The following is a 17704-nucleotide window of genomic DNA, read 5'->3' on the forward strand; positions in this document are numbered from 1 at the left end:
TGCTAAGAGCTGCTACATTCTGTTCCAGCGTATTAATTACTTTATTATAACCCTGCAGCGCTGTTACTCAAATAAGTTGTTTTCTAGGGCTAAAATTACTTACCAGTGTTGTCAAGGATGTTTTAGAATCAAATTTTAATTATTGTTAATGGTAATTTGATGCTTTTGTACTTACAAATACAAATGACAATTATCTCCTGGCGCACACACCCCCCGCCCTCACATGCTGTTCGAGAGGAAAACAGCTCCCCAAGGAACCCCTGCAAATTGCCTGTCATCCTGCCACGCATCTCCACAGGGAACAAGGGACAGATAGGATTCTGACTGCCTCAGTTACTGTGTGTGAGAGGCTGATGTGGTCAAGGCACAGCAGTACCTGGCTTTGGGGTGATCCTGCACACAGTGAGAGGCAGGACTGGTGTGCAGGACCGCTCTGGGAGGGGAATTATCCATCAATACAGACACACTCCACCCCAGTGCACCTGTCCAGACATCCCTGTCAGCACTCCTAGGAAATAGGGTTTGGCTACAAACAGGCACTGATGCTGTGCTGCTCCTCAGTGACTTTCATGGCACGTTAACATTCCCACGTTCAGGCAGGAACTGGGATTCTGTGTGCAGTGTCTGTTCCTTTCGTGACTCTGCAAATACTTGAAAGATGGTTCCAGCAGATATTCCTGCATGGCCACCTGTTCCCAGCCCATTGAAAATCCAAGCACAGCAGCACCATTTAGTGGAAATATTTGACACAAGCCTGCATTTGAGCTTTCTTGCAGCGAACAAACAGCAGGGCTTAGAGCACTGTGGAGAGGACATGATTATTCTTAGAGCCCTGACACTGCACATCCCCAGCCACATCTGTCAGAGGGATTTTCAGTATCTCCAACTTGCTAACTTCAAAACCAGTTACACTAGGAAAATGGCAAATATTCATTCCTGATGAATCATTTAGGATTAAATTGTTCCCTATGAGGGTAGTGAAGCCGTGAAACAGGTTTCCCAAAGAAGTGGTGGATACCCATCCCTGAAGGTGTTCAAGGCCAGGTTGGATGGGACTTTGAGCAGTCTGGTCTAGTGGAAGGTGTGTGTCCCTGCCTATGGCATGGAGGTTGAAAGTAGATGATCTTTAACGTCCCTTTCAAGCCAAACCAGACTGTAATTCTATGATTTAGGTTGCAACATGCCTGCATTCTTCCAGCTCAGCCCTGTCAACTTCATAATGCTGCTTAATCATGAGACAGCTACAAAGTCCTGGCATTAGCAGCATCCTTACTCAAAGCTGGAGATGTTGGTCTTCCCCACACAGCCCATCTCATGGCTATCCCAACATGTGAGAGCAAGCAGGCAGCTGTTCCAGTATCCTGTCACCCAGCATGTGCAAGCAAACAGTCATTTTTCCTAATGCTTCCTCTAACTTCTCCAAATCCCATCCAGATTAATCTACCCTGCCTCTAACAACTTGGGTATTTTAGGCAATTAGCAGATGCTGTTACATAAATAGCCTCAGAGATGTATCTAGTTAACAGAGAATTAAAGGGGGTTTACTTTCACTGCAGAAAAGAATTCCAGCACAGAAAATAGTGATCACAAGAGCATTACACTGCTTGAACTTCCAAAGTATAGGCAGTGAAAGTGTGGGAGAGCTGAAGCTGTAAAAAGCAGCAGGCTGTCCTCTTGCAATACATATAATTTTTGTTTAAAACACTTAGTGGTGTAGATGGTGTAGCATTTAGAATTAAACACATGCAACTCCTTGGTGTGATGATTAGTCCATCATGGTCATGATTGCTCCTTACAAGCTTGGAATGCATTAACATGCTCATTAGAGCACTGAGTGCTGTCCTAAAACATACCTTTTTTTTTTTTCAGCCATCCATCAGTGCATGAATACTATGATCCAAATGACTACATGGGAGGAATTCATCAAGAAATGGACCGGGATGAGCTGGAATTAGAGGTACTTGCTCTGAGTAACTACTTCATTTACTGATAGTTTAGCGTGTACACGTCTTGGTCCTTGTATTGCACATAAAGTGAAAAGACATTTCAAAGCAGATATTTGGGATAACATTGCTCACCGGTGACTTTGCAGCTGCAAACCTTGCTGGTACCTTTAGAGGTTCATTGAACTGTGAGCCAGGGACTGATGATCTTCAGCCAACAAATTACCATAAATAATGAAGTCATTGATTCCATTAATTAAATTCTGTGTAACTGTGCTGATTTAGGCTTTCTGAAAGACTCTGCTGAGTGGCAGGACCTGTTCCACATAACCACAGCAAAAATGTGTGAGTTTCTCTTAAATATTCCCCAGCTGAGAAACAGATGTTCTTGATCATACAGTTTAGAAATATCCTAAGTTTACAAGACAAGACCAGGATAGATTTGCCACTATACTAAGCTGTCCCTCCCTTTTTCATTACTTAAAAGTGACATATGTATATATATGAAATTACAGATAAAAAAAGTTGAACCAGTCACTAAACTATGCAAGTCCATTTTCCTGCCAAATCTTTAAAAGTCACTTTTGCTTTTAGCACTTGTATATCCCATCAGAAGTTCATCTTCAGTTTTCTCATGCTTAAATAACTTGCTCCCAGCCATTCAGAGCACAGCACATAAATTGTGGGCCATAGTTCTGCAAGATACTTAAGCAGTACTGACCCAGTGAAGTGTTTTTAATCATTTGCAATAAATAGGAGTAAAATATCCCAATACTTATAAACACTGCCAGCTATGTCTGACCCAGCTAATCTATCCAAGATATCAAGTGAATAGTTTACACTTAGCTGGCTTGCACTTCTGATTTCTTAGATCCCGGTCCTGCTAACACCTATTTGTCAAAGCAGGCAATGCTGACCTGCCTGTAGCTCTGTTTAAATCAGGGGTGGATTTATCAGCAGCTTCAGTGAGAGCAGAGTTCAGTCGTCCTACGAGCACGAAGTTGTTCCCTCCTGTAAAAGTGTTTGCAGGATCAAGGACTAAAACCCCATAAAAAGTTTGCAAGCTGTTTTCAGATTCTGCAGATCTGGTAGCAATTCATCTCTGTATACAAACCTAAATCAAAGTCAGGGTGAAATCAAAGTGCCAGTAAAACAAATGCTACTTAGCAGACTTCAAGGCCTCACTTTTCAAACAAGGGCCTTTTTTTCTCTTATATAAAAACAAATACAGTATAGATTTGTGTCTTAAAGGAAAATGTAAAACAAATTAGTGTTTTCTACCAGTGTCTTTCCAAAATCTATTTTTTAGGAAATCTAATATTGTGGATAAGTTATATTGCTTCCATTAAAAGGTCAACCAGTTGAGCTGAAAACAGTTTAAAAACACACACTCTGGTAGCCAAACATTAATATGCCTTAAACCACAACATTAATAATTTTGACATTGATATAGTACTTGATGGCAAAAGGTGATCAGCTCAGTAACACAGGGAGATGAACATTAGAAAAGTCTCTGTACCCTAATAGTATTTCTTAAAAACCACTAAAGATTCCTGTTCAAATTATAAAGACTATGATCAATGGTAAGGTCAAAGTGCTAACAGGGACTCAACTGGCTGGTTGCTTTTTTGTTTGCCTTTTGATAGATATGTTTTAAAAGACCACAAAGGCACTGTTTCATTGACTGCAGCAGGAATGTCGAAAGTAAGAAAGCCATCGAGTCAGACTTCGGGGTTTCTCTGTCCATAAAATGTGCTTTGAATTTAAATCAGAAGCTCCTCATCTAAACTTTTATGGTCTGTAGCTGACTGGTTGGTGATTTGTAACAAGTAAACAAGACAAAAAAGGTGAAATACCCAAGTTCACAGCAAGCTTCTAATGTAAATATCCATAGGAAGGAATTTATGTTGGAAGTATTGCTGAGGTGCCAAAATTGTATTCTTGGTTTTCTCTCTCAGCATTTATCTTAAAATTGATGTCTCAGAGGTAACTGCCATATATTCCTTATTACAAAAATAAATAAATACCCTTTCTTTTCTTTAGAAGTTTACATGTCACAAGTAAAGAGGGACTAAATCCTGAACTCCTGTTTTATTATAAATTAAAAGTACATTCATTCTTCACGGAGGCCCAGCTAGAAGTCATTTCAGGCTCATAAAGGAAGAATAATGTCACTCCAGGATTCCCCAGCAGTGTTATGCATTAATATGTTTATTCAAACAAGTCTGGCCAGCTGTCAGACACAGCCCAAGCCAGGGCTCTCTCAGTGTAACTTTCTCACATTACAAAGGAGAACATTCTACATCAAAAAGGGGCTTGTTCCCTCCCTTTTGACTTTCTGTCTTCACCCTTTCCAATGTACAACTTGTATGTAGGTCTTCCTTCCTTCCAAGTAGAGAACTGAACTCAGCTGACTGGTTGATTGAGACTCAATAGAGCTTGAAGATGAAAACATGAATTTTTGGTAACTGCTGAGATATTTCCTTCTGATGCTCTCATTCAGCCTTGGACAGACATGAAGTGCTCATGTCAAAAGGCTGAAGGAGGACAACAGATTCATTCAAAGAGCTTTTTGCCCACCCGGTGCACAGCTCCCAGTGTTCCCAGCACGAAACCACAACAGCTGATCAGCCAAAAAATGAACGTACCAAGCGACCAAACCTGTGCTTCAAAATCTGAAATTAATACTTTGCTGCTTTTGGGAAACCATAAATAAAATCTGAGTACCAGGTTCTCAAGCTCTCCCCTTCGCTACACTTTGCTGCTTTGGTTGAAATCTTTCCTTTACTTCTCCAATAATCTGTTTGCAAGGGAGGGGAGGAGGTAACTGTCTGAACGTGGGAATTGGTAGGCTCCATCACAGGCACTCTGCAATTTTTATTCCATCCTGGTTGTAAAGCATTTCAAAGCATCTTTTATGTGAATACATTTTTTTCTCTATGAAAACTCCCTCTCTGCAGGGAGTTGCACAGATCGGGAGCTTCTCAAGGCATTGCTGTGTCTCTGAATACAAAGGACTGCAGCCCAGGCCTGCTTCAGGCACTGATTGAATATGTAAAGGTTTAAAAAGCTTCACAGCTGTACTTTCTAAGGCAAATATTTGTATGTTCTTTGTTTGGAACAAATGCAAAAGTGGTGAAACATTTCAGCTTGCTCACAAGCCAGTACTGAAAGGCTGTCCTTCCTTAGTTCTCTGGAGGGCTTAAACCTGGCCTTAACATCTCATACTGCATGAGAAAGGTCTAAATCATGGACCACTGCCCATCTGCTTGGCAGAGAGCCTGGGCATCCTTCAAGTTATCCTACTATCCCAAGCATCTTTTCATCAGGGTGAGAAACACTTTTCTTTAGCCTTTCCCAGCACCACTGATGACTAAAGCTGGTCCAGTCTCTGTGGTCTGTCAGAGAATGACCATCATAGAGCTGAGTGGGCACAGAAATCTCCAGAGAGATTTTTGCTTCTTCTCTAGGACAAAGAATTTTGGAAAGAAAATGTGGTTTATAAAATTTTCTCCTCTGAAGAGCAGAAGAGTGGGGTTTTTGCTTTTTGCCCATGATGAAAAGCATATTTATGTGAAAATACAAGTGTAAAGATCCCTTTCTTAGGTTCAAGACAGCAAGAACAAGATTTTTCCTCCTGCTGTACCAGGGTCAGTTGCTAAAAAGTGGTGATGAGGCCTCACACAGTATAAAAGGAAATAGTTCTTTATTTCCCTGACATTCTTTTCTGTGTGAAACCTATTAATGGAATAGCAGAAAAGTGGGTCCTGCTGGTCAGGTATGTCAGAGGTCAGCACAGAAAAAAATCCTACCACATTTCACAGAGAGAGGGAAGGGACAGAGTACTTACCCTGCAAGCTGTGGATAAGGCTTTGTCAGTGTTTGAACTTTTCTTACCCATCTCTGTCCTCTCATTTCAGATTTCTACTGCTCATTTCTGTCTTGTTAGAGAAAGGACTTTGATTTTTATAAATTTGCAGGCAGGCCATAATTCTAAATCAGCAGTATAATAATTCAATAATCCTTTGCAAATGAAGGATCTTCTGAGCTTATAGAGGTTAATTTACTATTATCAGTTGCTCCTAATTCATTATTATGAGTACTTGCAGGTATAATGTCATAGGGCAGGTTCATTTCATCTTGTCTTCGTGCAAATGCCATATGGATTTCAGCAACCAGCTCTTTGAGCCCTCCTTGGCTCTACATTTGATGTGGAGCCAATAACCTTTCAGACAGTTCTCTTGCACAGACTATTTTGAAAGAGCATCCAAATCCTTCTCTGGAACGTCTCTCAAAATGTCACTTTTACCTGATCTGAAGAAGCAGAGTTGAATCATCTCTGAGCGTAAAAATTGTCATAGATGAAATTCTTACATTTATCACATTAACACAGCCCTGACATTCCCACACTCTGTGGGTTCCACCATTGCCTCCAGCTGGTTTCTGCAGATCCAGACCAGGTGTTGAACAACCTCAGTGTCTCCCTTCTGCAGGGCTGGTGGCTGAGGGGTTTATACAGTTCATTTCAATAGTATCTGAGCCCCTGGCTGAGCACTAAATACACTTTCATCTCCAGACTAATCCGGTGCCTGGCAGAGGCTCTGGAAGCAGTCCAGCAGCAGGAGCACAGAACCATTGTGGGCTGGCAGGATCAGGCCCCTGGGCTGCCCAGAAATGCAGCCCTTGAGACAGAACAGTCAGAACTGGCAAGTCCTGTGGTGTTACAAACACATCAGCTCACACCTTCGAAGTTCTCTAGGCCCACATTAATTCCTCTTGTTTAATTATTTCGTGGTGCAGTTACACAAGCTGCCATAAAACCTGTATTTGTAGGTGCCAGTTTTCTGTTTTCCCCTTTTCATGTATCTCTGCATTATACAGACTCACCTCGGAATATGGAAAAAAAACCTTTACTTTGAAGACCCTGGTGTTGATTCTTCAACTCCAACTGGAATTGCACACTTTTATCTCTCAAATATTTCAAACCTTTATGATTGCATTAAAACTTCACTGGCACAAAGACCCATAGAAAGCAGCTGTTCCTTTCTTTGAATTCGTAAAATTATCATGTTTGGGTAGCATCAAACCCACTTACTCTATTCCTATCAAGGACTAGAGGGATTGTACCCAAGAGTAAGTCTGTCAACTAATTACTCATAAAAATTCAGGTTCTAAACACCTGCTCTATAAATATTTTGTTTACTCTAGCTTTTTTTGTTCTTTATTTGTGTGTTTTTAAACAACTATCTTTTTTCCTTTTAAAATATATATTATTTAATTTACCAGATGATTTATTACCTTCCAGTATATCACAGGTGGTATCTCGGAGGGTACATTTTAAATGCAGATCCATACTTCATTTTTAATTATGATGCCCTTTATAGTTGTACACTGTTGGAAAAACACCTATTGTTTAGTCAAAATAGGTGGCAGGTAAATGAAACAGCCTCCTCCCTGTTTTCCTTCAGCTCCTAAAGGTGCTGGCAAGTGTTTATGGTTACACAGGATCTATTTAAATAATGGCCAAAATCACTATATTTTTCTGTTTGTTTTGGGGGGAATGTTAACATTATATATATTTTTTTTTCACTGCCAGTATGACAAGCAGTAGAATGAGCAGCACTAGTTTCTTGCCACCATTTCATTATCACGTTTTCAAATCCGTAAAGTACGTAAAAACATTTCTGAAGACATGAAATACTTTTGTTAAGTATGCAGGGAACATGAGAATCATTCTAGACCTGAATCAGGCCCAATTCACAAACTCCCACCTCATCCCCAGTTCACCCCATGATTAAGTGCAGGATAAACACCTTGGCTGCAGTGGCATTCCCAAGGATCAGCTGAGATCAGAATTGAATCCACTTGATCTCATCTTTTCTTCTGAAGAATCTCCATCTCCTCTCTAGAAAGCTTTAGAAATCTGAAAAAAAACCCTCTATTAAAGCATTGTGTTCAAACCTTTAAGTAACAAAAGAGGGAGAAAAAGCGCAGCAGTTCACCATGGATACTATTGATTGAAACCACTTAAATACCAGCTGAAATGTCACTGACATTTACAGCTACCTTTCTTTAGGAGAGGGGGAAAAAAAAAAAAGAGAGAAATTACACATGTTGACAAGTAAATAACACGAGATTGCTGATCTTGGCAGCTGTCATCCAGACGCGCCGATAAATTATTCACATCAGCTCGTTTTATTGTCTTGCCCCTTCCAAATGGCACAGCGTGGGTCGCAACAGAGATGTGCAGAGATAAAGAGTTGTGTTATCAGGACTTTTCCACTGGAGCAATGGGTCCAAGCACAAACACGTGGTGGAGGGTCTGTCCTGGGGCTGGGACAGCCCTCGGTCCTCCCCTTCCTCGGTCTCTTTTGCTTGGTCCCGCTTTTTCCCTTCATCCCCACAGCTGTCAGGAATTCTTCCTGGCAAAAGAAACATAGAGGAAGAACATGTATTTTTAAGATGCTTAAATATCTCCAAGACTGAGAAGACCACCATGACCTGCTGAAACTGAACCCTTGAAAGATACTGAAGTGCTTATTATATTTCTATTACCAATACCAAATGCTTTGCTGAGAATATATTGATCTTCAGTCACACTTCTGAGAAACTTATTAGATCATCTTATGAAAATTATACAGTTTAAGGTAATAGAGCATTATATTTTTCTCTGAAAAGCCAGATAATTTCCCTGCTTATAAGGAAATATGTATCAGCTGTGACAAATATTGAAATCATGCTTTATAAGTATTTTAGCCTTTGAAGTCTTACCATGACATGAAATATAGGTAATTTTTCTTCCTTAAGATCAATAAAAGGTCTATTTTCAAAATGACTTCGTATTGATTGAAGGGTCAAAAACACCCCAGATATTGATTGTCTGCATATAATCGCGTTTTGCTCAGTAAGTTAACCTCGTCTACAAGTGAAATGAAAAGAGATCCACTATATCACTTAAGCAAAATATTTTCATTGTATTTGAAAAATTGCTTCCATCAGTCACCGGTGTCTCACTGACAGTGTATTTTCCTTTGTCTCTCTTTTTTTAAACCCCAGGAAGTCGATTTACACAGAGTGAACAGCCAGGACAAGCTTGGCCTCACTGTCTGTTACAGGACCGATGATGAAGATGACATGGGGATTTATGTGAGTGAGGTAAGATTGAGCTGATTTCCATAAGATACAATTTGTCTTTTAAACTTGATTCTTGGGCATTTAAGGCATTTGTCTTCTGGTTTTACCATGTTAGAAAAAACAGCCAGAGTGCAGTAATATGAAGAAATCTAATTGTTTTCCTTTTCTCCAAAGTCCTGCACCCACTGAAGTCAAACTTGGTTATATTAACATTTAGTGTTCATTTTCCCCCAACACAGTCTCAGCATTCAATTCCAGATAATGCCTTCAAAGTATTTTTAATATATTCCCCCTATTAATTTTTGTTCTTAATTATTCTGGAATCAGTACAAATTATTAAAAAAAAAAATCCACACATTCTCATTTGCAAATATTTGAGGTCCATTTGTCTCTCTTTGCTCCCTTCCACAAAATAAGTAGCATTTTGTACATCAACTTTTTATCATGCAGATAGCTAACAAAATTAATAGCAGCAGTTTGAGGAAAGAAACTCATAACTAAATCTAAAATCTTCCATTAAAATGGCCCACTTAGCAAATAATCCCTTCTGTTCTGTATGCAAAACTGGTTCTAATCAGAGCACTCTGTGAAGCAAAGTGTTAAAATTTGAGTTACCTTGATACCAGGCAAACATGATAAACCTACATTCCCTGAAGATGCGGCTCAGGATGCTCAGAAATGTTTTGGGGTTCACTTGATCATTTTAATTTGCATTTCACTTTGACACGAGCAGAGAGAAGTCCTGTAGTCACTGGGGCAGATGTGACAAGCACGGGTGGAGCAGCAATGACAGGCACACTGGTTACACCATCAGTCATGTTACCAACACTGGGGAAGCAAATCCTGAGCTCCCAAACCTCCAGAGCACTCACAGTTCCCTTGTTTTGTAGATCGATCCCAACAGCATCGCTGCCAAGGACGGGCGGCTCCGGGAGGGGGATCGCATTATTCAGGTACGTGTGGGGAGGGTTCCAGGCCTGCTGACATGGGATAATCCAGTTCCTGCCCTCAGTAACAAGGCTCTGCACGTGCCAGGCAGAGGGATGGAACAGCATCTCGTGTCCTACCCAACACTCTTGCCCTACACTTGTCTGCACGAGGCTGGAGATGTGCACGTGGGCACCGGGGTCTGTCTGGATCCCGGCAGTTCTGCCGAGCTCATCCCAGCAGCACTCAAGTGTCCCTGGGAGAATATCTCATGGTGTTGCTCTTTTCCTTCAAAGATCAACGGCATAGAGGTGCAGAACCGAGAGGAAGCTGTGGCACTTCTGAGCAGTGAGGAGAGCAAGAATATCTCCTTACTTGTGGCAAGACCAGAAATTCAGGTACTGTAGCAACAACAAAAAAACCCTCTACTTGAGTCTTAATTAAAACAGTTGCTATTTTGTAGAAAGCAGTTCTTTCAAAGAATTCTGACCTACCTAAATCGGCCAATCTGTCTAAAACCATATTATAGTATATATATGACCAGTTTGACTGGACTTATGTATGGTCTAAAATAATGGAATTCAGCAGTTGTGGTACTTATATACATATATTTTATATTAAAGTTCAATTTCTAAGACATTTAGTGATTTATATGTGCTGCAATGCTATTACAAACATCAGTGCAAGGTATTATGGATGGTTTTAAGCCACAGTTTTGAAGAACATACAGAACTCTAACTCCTATAGCCATTGATTATTCATTCATTAAAACACCTATTATTTAGCCCTGCATACACCATCTCTTAAAGCAGTTGAACACTGTCAAGAAGCCTCCTCAGCTGTAATAAAAGGTTGAACCAGATCCCTTTGTAGAGCAGGGATTAGCACAACAAAGGTGCTGAACAAACAGCCAGGAGCATTATTGTTTGATCTGTCTCTGCTCCTGGTGCTGTGGGAGCAACCCTTGCCAGTGCACCTGGAGACACAGGGTCAGGATCATCACTATCCTGTTAGCCTGGAAGTTTCTGATCTCTCCCATAGAGATAATTGGGGATGGGAGTAAAAAAGTCCTACAGACCCCAGCCAGATTTTCCCTCTGGCCCTTGATGCTGCCTCACAAGTGGTGAGTTCAAGCTTTGGGCTCAGTGTGGTTTTATATATCCTAATCAAGTTGTGCAAAAACCAAAACAGCCCCAACTCTTAAAAGTATTTCCATGGATGAAGAGGCTGGAGTTTTTTCACGTGTAAAGGGCTACTGAGGATAAAACCATGCTGTTGGAGATGGAGGCAGCTGTGAGGGGAGGTAGGACAGTCAATACCCACACTTAGCACAGGGACACGTGTGTTCTTTCCCAGGACACGGCAGCACTGTCACAGGAAGGAATCTCCTGAGATTTCCCAGTCACTTTCCACAAAGAAAAATCTAATTTATGTCAGTCTTCATTCTTTTGACAACAATTGGTTTGTTTTTTCCCTCTCTTTTCACATAGCTGGATGAAGGATGGATGGATGATGACAGAAATGATTTTCTGGATGACTTGCACATGGACATGTTAGAGGAACAGCACCACCAGGCAATGCAATTTACTGCCAGCATGCTTCAGCAGGTACTGCCCTTCTGGTGTGCAGTGCTGTCAAACTTCCCACTGCACTCAATATTCCAATACTGAGCTTGGCTGAATACACTCAGCGTGTCTCAAGTGACACTGAGTCAAGATCAAGGCAAAAGGACTTCATGTAAAATCAGAATATTACATGACTGTCCACGACTTCATCTCAGGGAGCAAAATGTTTTAAAATGTTACCTTTTGTGCTTTACCCCTTACAAAAGACAGTCACAGTTCTTAGAAATCCACTGTTCTCACTGTGGTCACTGAGAGAAGTACTGGGTGTATGGTGGATAGAGCAGGCAGAGAGCTGGGGTTTAGAATTTCCTATTTGATATGCATGCAGACTGAGAACAGACTGCCTCCCAAAACCTGAAAATCCAAATGGAGAACTCAGGCAAATTACTGAAGTAAGATCTACATGAGGGGAGAAAGGCAAAGAAAAAGGTTTTACATAGCAAAGTTTGTGCAGGGCCACAGATTTGGGCCTGTATTTCCCATTGTTGTGCCATGATCACAGCAGTTCTTGAACAGTTTTTCAATTTTTGTCTAGAGTTTTTTCTAAAGCTTTCTAAAACTCTGCATCCTCTGTGGCATCCACATTTTGTGAAGAGACATGCTCTCAATTTGGCACTGCTGTGGAACTGGATATTGTTGTACAATTAAGTGGGAGAAGAAACATTTAAAAATTTGTGTTCTACCATCATTGCTACATAACTGAAACACAGACCTCAGGTTCTTCTGAAAGGGGCATCCACAGCAGGCTGTGGGCTTGGTCACCATTTCTATGAGTTTTTAATAATATTCCTTCCATGCCAGATAAAGATGCAAAAACTATAAAAAGCGACAGATTAAGAAAACAATTAAAAAATAAACACCCTGAAATATTTTGTGTCCTTGCAGTAATTCCTCTTTCTGCTTTGTTGTTAGAAGAAGCATGAGGAGGACGGAGGTACCACGGACACAGCCACTATTTTATCCAACCAGCACGAGAAGGACAGCGGCGTGGGGCGCACGGACGACAGCACCCGCAACGACGAGAGCTCCGAGCAGGAGAACAACGGGGACGATCACACCACGTCCTCCAACACCCTGGGCAGCCAGAAGAAGCTGACCTACAGCCACGACACCCTGGGGAGCGGTGATATGCAGTTCAGCAACGAGTCGTTTATCTCGGCCGACTGCACAGACGTCGACTTCCTCGGCATCCCCGTGGACGAGTGCGAGCGGTTCCGCGAGCTGCTGGAGCTGAAGTGCCAGGTGAAGTCTGCCAACCCTTACAGCCTGTACTACCACAACAGCACCCTGGACATGAGCAAAAGCGACCAGGAGAGCGTGGACAGGGAGCTGGAGATGCTGAACGAGGAGCTGCGCAACATCGAGCTGGAGTGCCTGAACATCGTGAGGGCTCACAAGATGCAGCAGCTGAAGGATCAGTACCGGGAGCCCTGGATGCTGCACAACAGCGGCTTCCGCAACTACAACACGAGCATCGACGTGCGCAGGCACGAGCTCTCGGACATCACGGAGCTCCCGGAGAAGTCTGACAAGGACAGCTCGAGCGCCTACAACACCGGGGAGAGCTGCCGGAGCACGCCCCTCACGCTGGAGATCTCCCCCGACAACTCCCTGCGCAGAACTGCGGAAGGCATTAACTGTCAAGGTAACGAGGGGGCAGCGGCACATAATGCCTCCCAAAAGAATTTGTTTGCCGGCTCGGAAAGCCATGAATCCAGCGCTGGTAAATGCCACGCCTCCGCTAAAGATCCCGACCTTGGCAAGCAGCTGGAGAGCAAGGAGAGAAAAGCCGGTGATGGAAGCAAAAGCCCTACGCACGGTCAGAAGCCTTCTGGCTCCTACACGTCCCCGTATCACCACTCTCCGTACAAACACGCTCATATCCCTGCCCACGCCCAGCACTATCAGAGCTACATGCAGCTGATCCAGCAGAAATCCGCCGTGGAGTACGCCCAGAGCCAGATGAGCCTGGTGAGTATGTGCAAAGACTTCAGCTCGGGCCAGAGCGAGCCGAGGATGGAGTGGAAAGTCAAGGTCAGAAGCGACGGGACCCGGTACATCACCAAGAGGCCGGTCAGGGACAGGCTGCTGAGGGAACGTGCCATAAAGATCAAGGAGGAGCGCAGTGGGATGACCACCGATGATGATGCCATAAGTGAGATGAAGATGGGCCGTTACTGGAGCAAGGAAGAGAGGAAGCAGCATTTGGTGAAGGCGAAGGAGCAGAGGAGGAGGCGCGAGTTTATGATGCAGAGCAGGTTAGAGTGCTTAAAGGAGCAGCAAGGTGCGGAAGAAAAGAAAGAGATGAACATCATTGAACTGAGCCACAAAAAAATGATGAAGAAGAGGAATAAAAAAATATTTGACAATTGGATGACAATCCAAGAACTGCTAACCCACGGAACAAAGTCACCGGACGGCACACGGGTGTACAATTCCTTCCTGTCAGTGACTACTGTATAATCACCAGTGCTAAATTATGTACATAAAACACTACCATTGGGGTAGGAATCAATGCCTCGTTCAATGTGGCAAGATTTTTGTATATAAGATACAGTCACCAGTTTATAGTTCAAATACTGAACTCTGCAACTGTGGGTGCCAGGATCTCCATTATAAAGTGGAGAGGAAGCTTGCCCATCTCCTTCAAAGGCAATATTAGCAGTGCTTTTTGGAATACTGATTGTACTTTTTTACTTGTTACCTTTTACATGAAGTGTTTAAATATCAGAAATGTATTAACCATACTTACACAGGTAATTTGCTTAAACTATATTCATATTAAAAGGTACCCGTGCTTTTCTTTACCTAAAAAAAAAATGCAAGAAACCCACAAGAGCAACTGCACTTATGTATTTTTTTTTTTGTGAAACCATATTTTGTGATATTATTTTGCTGTTGTTCACTTCTACACAGAGTGTTGTTTATCAATACTTAGCTCAAGGTCTAAACTCAGAGTCATTCTGTTGTAATATTTAACATTTATCAAACAGCAGTTTTTAGAGTTATGCTCAACATTTAAACATTTTTCTTTTTAAGGTTTCTGAAGAAAGCATATAGGTTTCATCTGAAAAGCCTGAGGCAAAGTACGCTATACTGCAGCTTTAAAGGATTTTAAAGCATGTTTGCAAATGTTGCAACCTATTGAAGAAATGTGCATGTACAGCTAATTTGTTTATATACGACAGTTTGTGGAATTTGAAAAGCCCATGGTAGTAACAGTTTGCTTTATAGATTTGAATGTATTGAATTATAAAAGCAGTTTCATGAAATCATCATTAGCTACAAACGTTAACAAGTAAAATGAAGTAAAATAAATTATTGTTTTATATTTCAAACTATTTTAAATTCTTTTTGTTCCCTTTTGGTTTCACCACCAAGAATATTCTTTCTCAATGTAGCTCCCATGCTGCAGAAATGCCTGGACACCCAGTGGAGCCAAACCTGAGGGAATAATCAGCATCCTGACTTTGGGGGGAAATTTGGATTAAGGTTTTCTTGAGGGAAGGAGAGATGGAGGGAAGAGGCAAGGAAGAAGTACAAGGACCACCAAGAGCAGAACCAAGCAGTGCTTATCTTCAACTCACAAGGTATTTCAGATGAACTGTAAGAAAGAAATAGGACTTCTACTCTCCTGATTTGCTGTGGTTTGTGGTTGGTTAGCAGTATATAAGACCCACCTACAGACTTTGGTGTGGGTGTGCATTAAAAACAGACAAAGCATAATTTAAAGCATATATAAGTTATAGCAAATAAACATGCAAATTAAAAGAGATGGTGAAAAAAGACAAAGTGATGTCAAAGGTATCACACTTCTTTTCTTTTTTTCTTTTTCTGATTAAGAATTCAGATATAAATTGGAATGTCATGCTGGATCAGGTGATGTAGACTCATTAATACCTTCAAGATTCCCCATCCCCTTTTCCCTTGAAAACTTGCTTCCAAAGCCTTCTAAGTTTTTGTTCTGGACTCTTCTGTCATAACTATACAAAGCAAAAATTAAAATCTTGCTGATAGAAGTAAAAAGTTGGAAAGGGAGAGATTAACAGCTTCTTGGTGCCTGTTCTGTCTGTCGCCAACAAGGAAACAACAGATTTGTTCAGGGGTTTTTCCCTTCCCTCTGTGGGCTAGCACTGAATTGCCATTGAATGTGTGTCTGCCACACTCCACAGTAAACTTCTACATACCCGAAAAAGCACTTTCAGCCCACGTAATCTGGCACTCATGTCAATAAGCCTCTGCAAATTTATCTTCAAACTCTTTTATTTTCCTCTGGGATAAAGTGCTTGTCCTACTGTAGCCTGTGAAAGATTTTTGTATTGACTTTGTTAGAGCCGGGATTTCACCTGACATACACCAGCCATTATCATCACAAGTGGTACAGTGGGAAGAATACAGGATTTGCACACACACTGCTTTCAATGTAAGACATTTTCTATCTCAGATCTGCTTTTCTCTGAGTTCGTGTTCTGTTCATCCCAACTGCAGGCATGAGAGCCACAGCAAAATACTAAAGCACACAGACTCAGCAGCACAGGCAGAGCTCTGATTAGTGTGGAATAAAAATCCTTAAAGCAGGCATGAAAGAACAGTTAAACCATCTTTAGTCTAGATGGTTTAAATACTAAATCTACTCTAAATACTGGAGTAAGATTTGAACTGTTCTATTAAGGAATTATCATCAAGGTGTTTCTCATAAAAATAGGCTCCTTTGGATTAACCTCACAGTTAATGGCACCAGTTACATAAATGTGTGTAACAGCAGAAATGTATTTGGGAATTCAAGTGTGATGTGCAGAAGTTACATCAAAGCATCAACAGTATAAAATTTACATTCTTTAAGATGTTGAAATAAAAGTATTGGCCAAGAATTACTCTCACACCTTTTGAGGTTTTTCCTCCCTAAACAGTTGTTGCTATTTTTGGACAGTTAAAAATCACCTCTATCTTCCAGCACTATGATTATTAATTAGCATCAGTTCGCAGAATCCATCAGTTATCCTGGAAATCTGAAGAAAAGCTTTGCAAATTGCAGATTTTCCTTTTTCATTTATCATCAGACTTTTCATTTGCCCTATAGAAGTGCTTAATGTGGTGTTGAAAAGGGAGATTTGGGGTCTTTTTACTACCTGCACGAATACATTGGAAATGACCATAGTGTTTAGTACAAACCTGGCCTCATTTCAGTGCAGTGAATCTGACTAGAAAGCAGCCTTGGATATTTCCTAAGAGGAAATATTTCATCCAACAGCTTTCTAGAAATGACATTGCAGTCCATCCCCGAGTGCTTAAAAGGTAACACTGAAATTGTTTCAGTTGTCCACAGGACATCTCAGGCAAGAAATCTCCAGGGAACAGTGGAGATTGTGTCTCCTGGGGTACTACAGGCTGTACCCAAACCCACACACCACCCACCAGTGCCACACAGCCCTGCAGAGCAGCAGAACCTCCTCACACCTGGGTGTGGGGTCCTGGGGCACCATCCAGCTCTGGGACAGTGTGTTGGGTTTTCCCAGCTGGAAACCCAGCTTCAGCCCCAGATACTCAGACTCCTGCAGGGATCAGCTCTGGGAGATGTGTTCCTTCCATTCCACGTGTTCTTTGAAGTTCATTTTAACCTGATGGGAGCTAAAGAGAGTGTCACCTGAAAGGATAAATCTTCATCTCCATCCTCTTCCTTTTCCCTTCCTCCTCAGTCACTTTACTGGGCACAATCTCAAGCTTGGGTGAGAACTGATCCCAGAATAATAAGTAAACAGAGAGAGATCCTAAATACACAAAAGGGGAACAAGCAGCTGCCAAGCAGCCTGAGAGGTTTGAGCAGTGCCTGTGAGCAGCTCCCCAGAACTCTCACACAGCCATTAGTCATTCCTGCTGTCCCACACCCATCCTGCTCCTGTTCACAGACCAAAACTTCAGTCCCCATCCTTTGCCTACACATTTCCCTTCATCAGGCCAGAGATGACAGTGGGACACTCTGGGTACAGGTTGGTGCAGAATTTGACCTGATTCTCTGCGATACAAACAGGCTCTGTGTCAAACCGGGGTCAGCTTCCCTAAATTGCAGAATGTCTC

The 17704-nt window shown here is 41.8% G+C and overlaps 1 protein-coding gene across 2 annotated transcripts in view; it reads left to right on the forward strand.

The window, feature by feature from the left end:
* PDZRN3 (PDZ domain containing ring finger 3) overlaps positions 1–15658 on the forward strand; it is a 136463-nt gene extending 120805 nt beyond the window's left edge. For both annotated transcript variants that reach the window (XM_032699113.1, XM_032699114.1), the window contains 6 exons: positions 1870–1957; positions 9000–9098; positions 9968–10030; positions 10301–10402; positions 11495–11611; positions 12542–15658. In XM_032699113.1, coding sequence (XP_032555004.1) covers positions 1870–1957; positions 9000–9098; positions 9968–10030; positions 10301–10402; positions 11495–11611; positions 12542–14092 — 2020 coding nt within the window. In that variant the 3' untranslated portion in view covers positions 14093–15658. The remainder of the gene's footprint in view (positions 1–1869; positions 1958–8999; positions 9099–9967; positions 10031–10300; positions 10403–11494; positions 11612–12541) is intronic.
* Positions 15659–17704: the final 2046 nt, after the last annotated feature.

This window comes from Chiroxiphia lanceolata, chromosome 11 (assembly GCF_009829145.1).
Source record: "Chiroxiphia lanceolata isolate bChiLan1 chromosome 11, bChiLan1.pri, whole genome shotgun sequence".
Taxonomy (NCBI): Eukaryota; Metazoa; Chordata; class Aves; order Passeriformes; family Pipridae; genus Chiroxiphia; species Chiroxiphia lanceolata.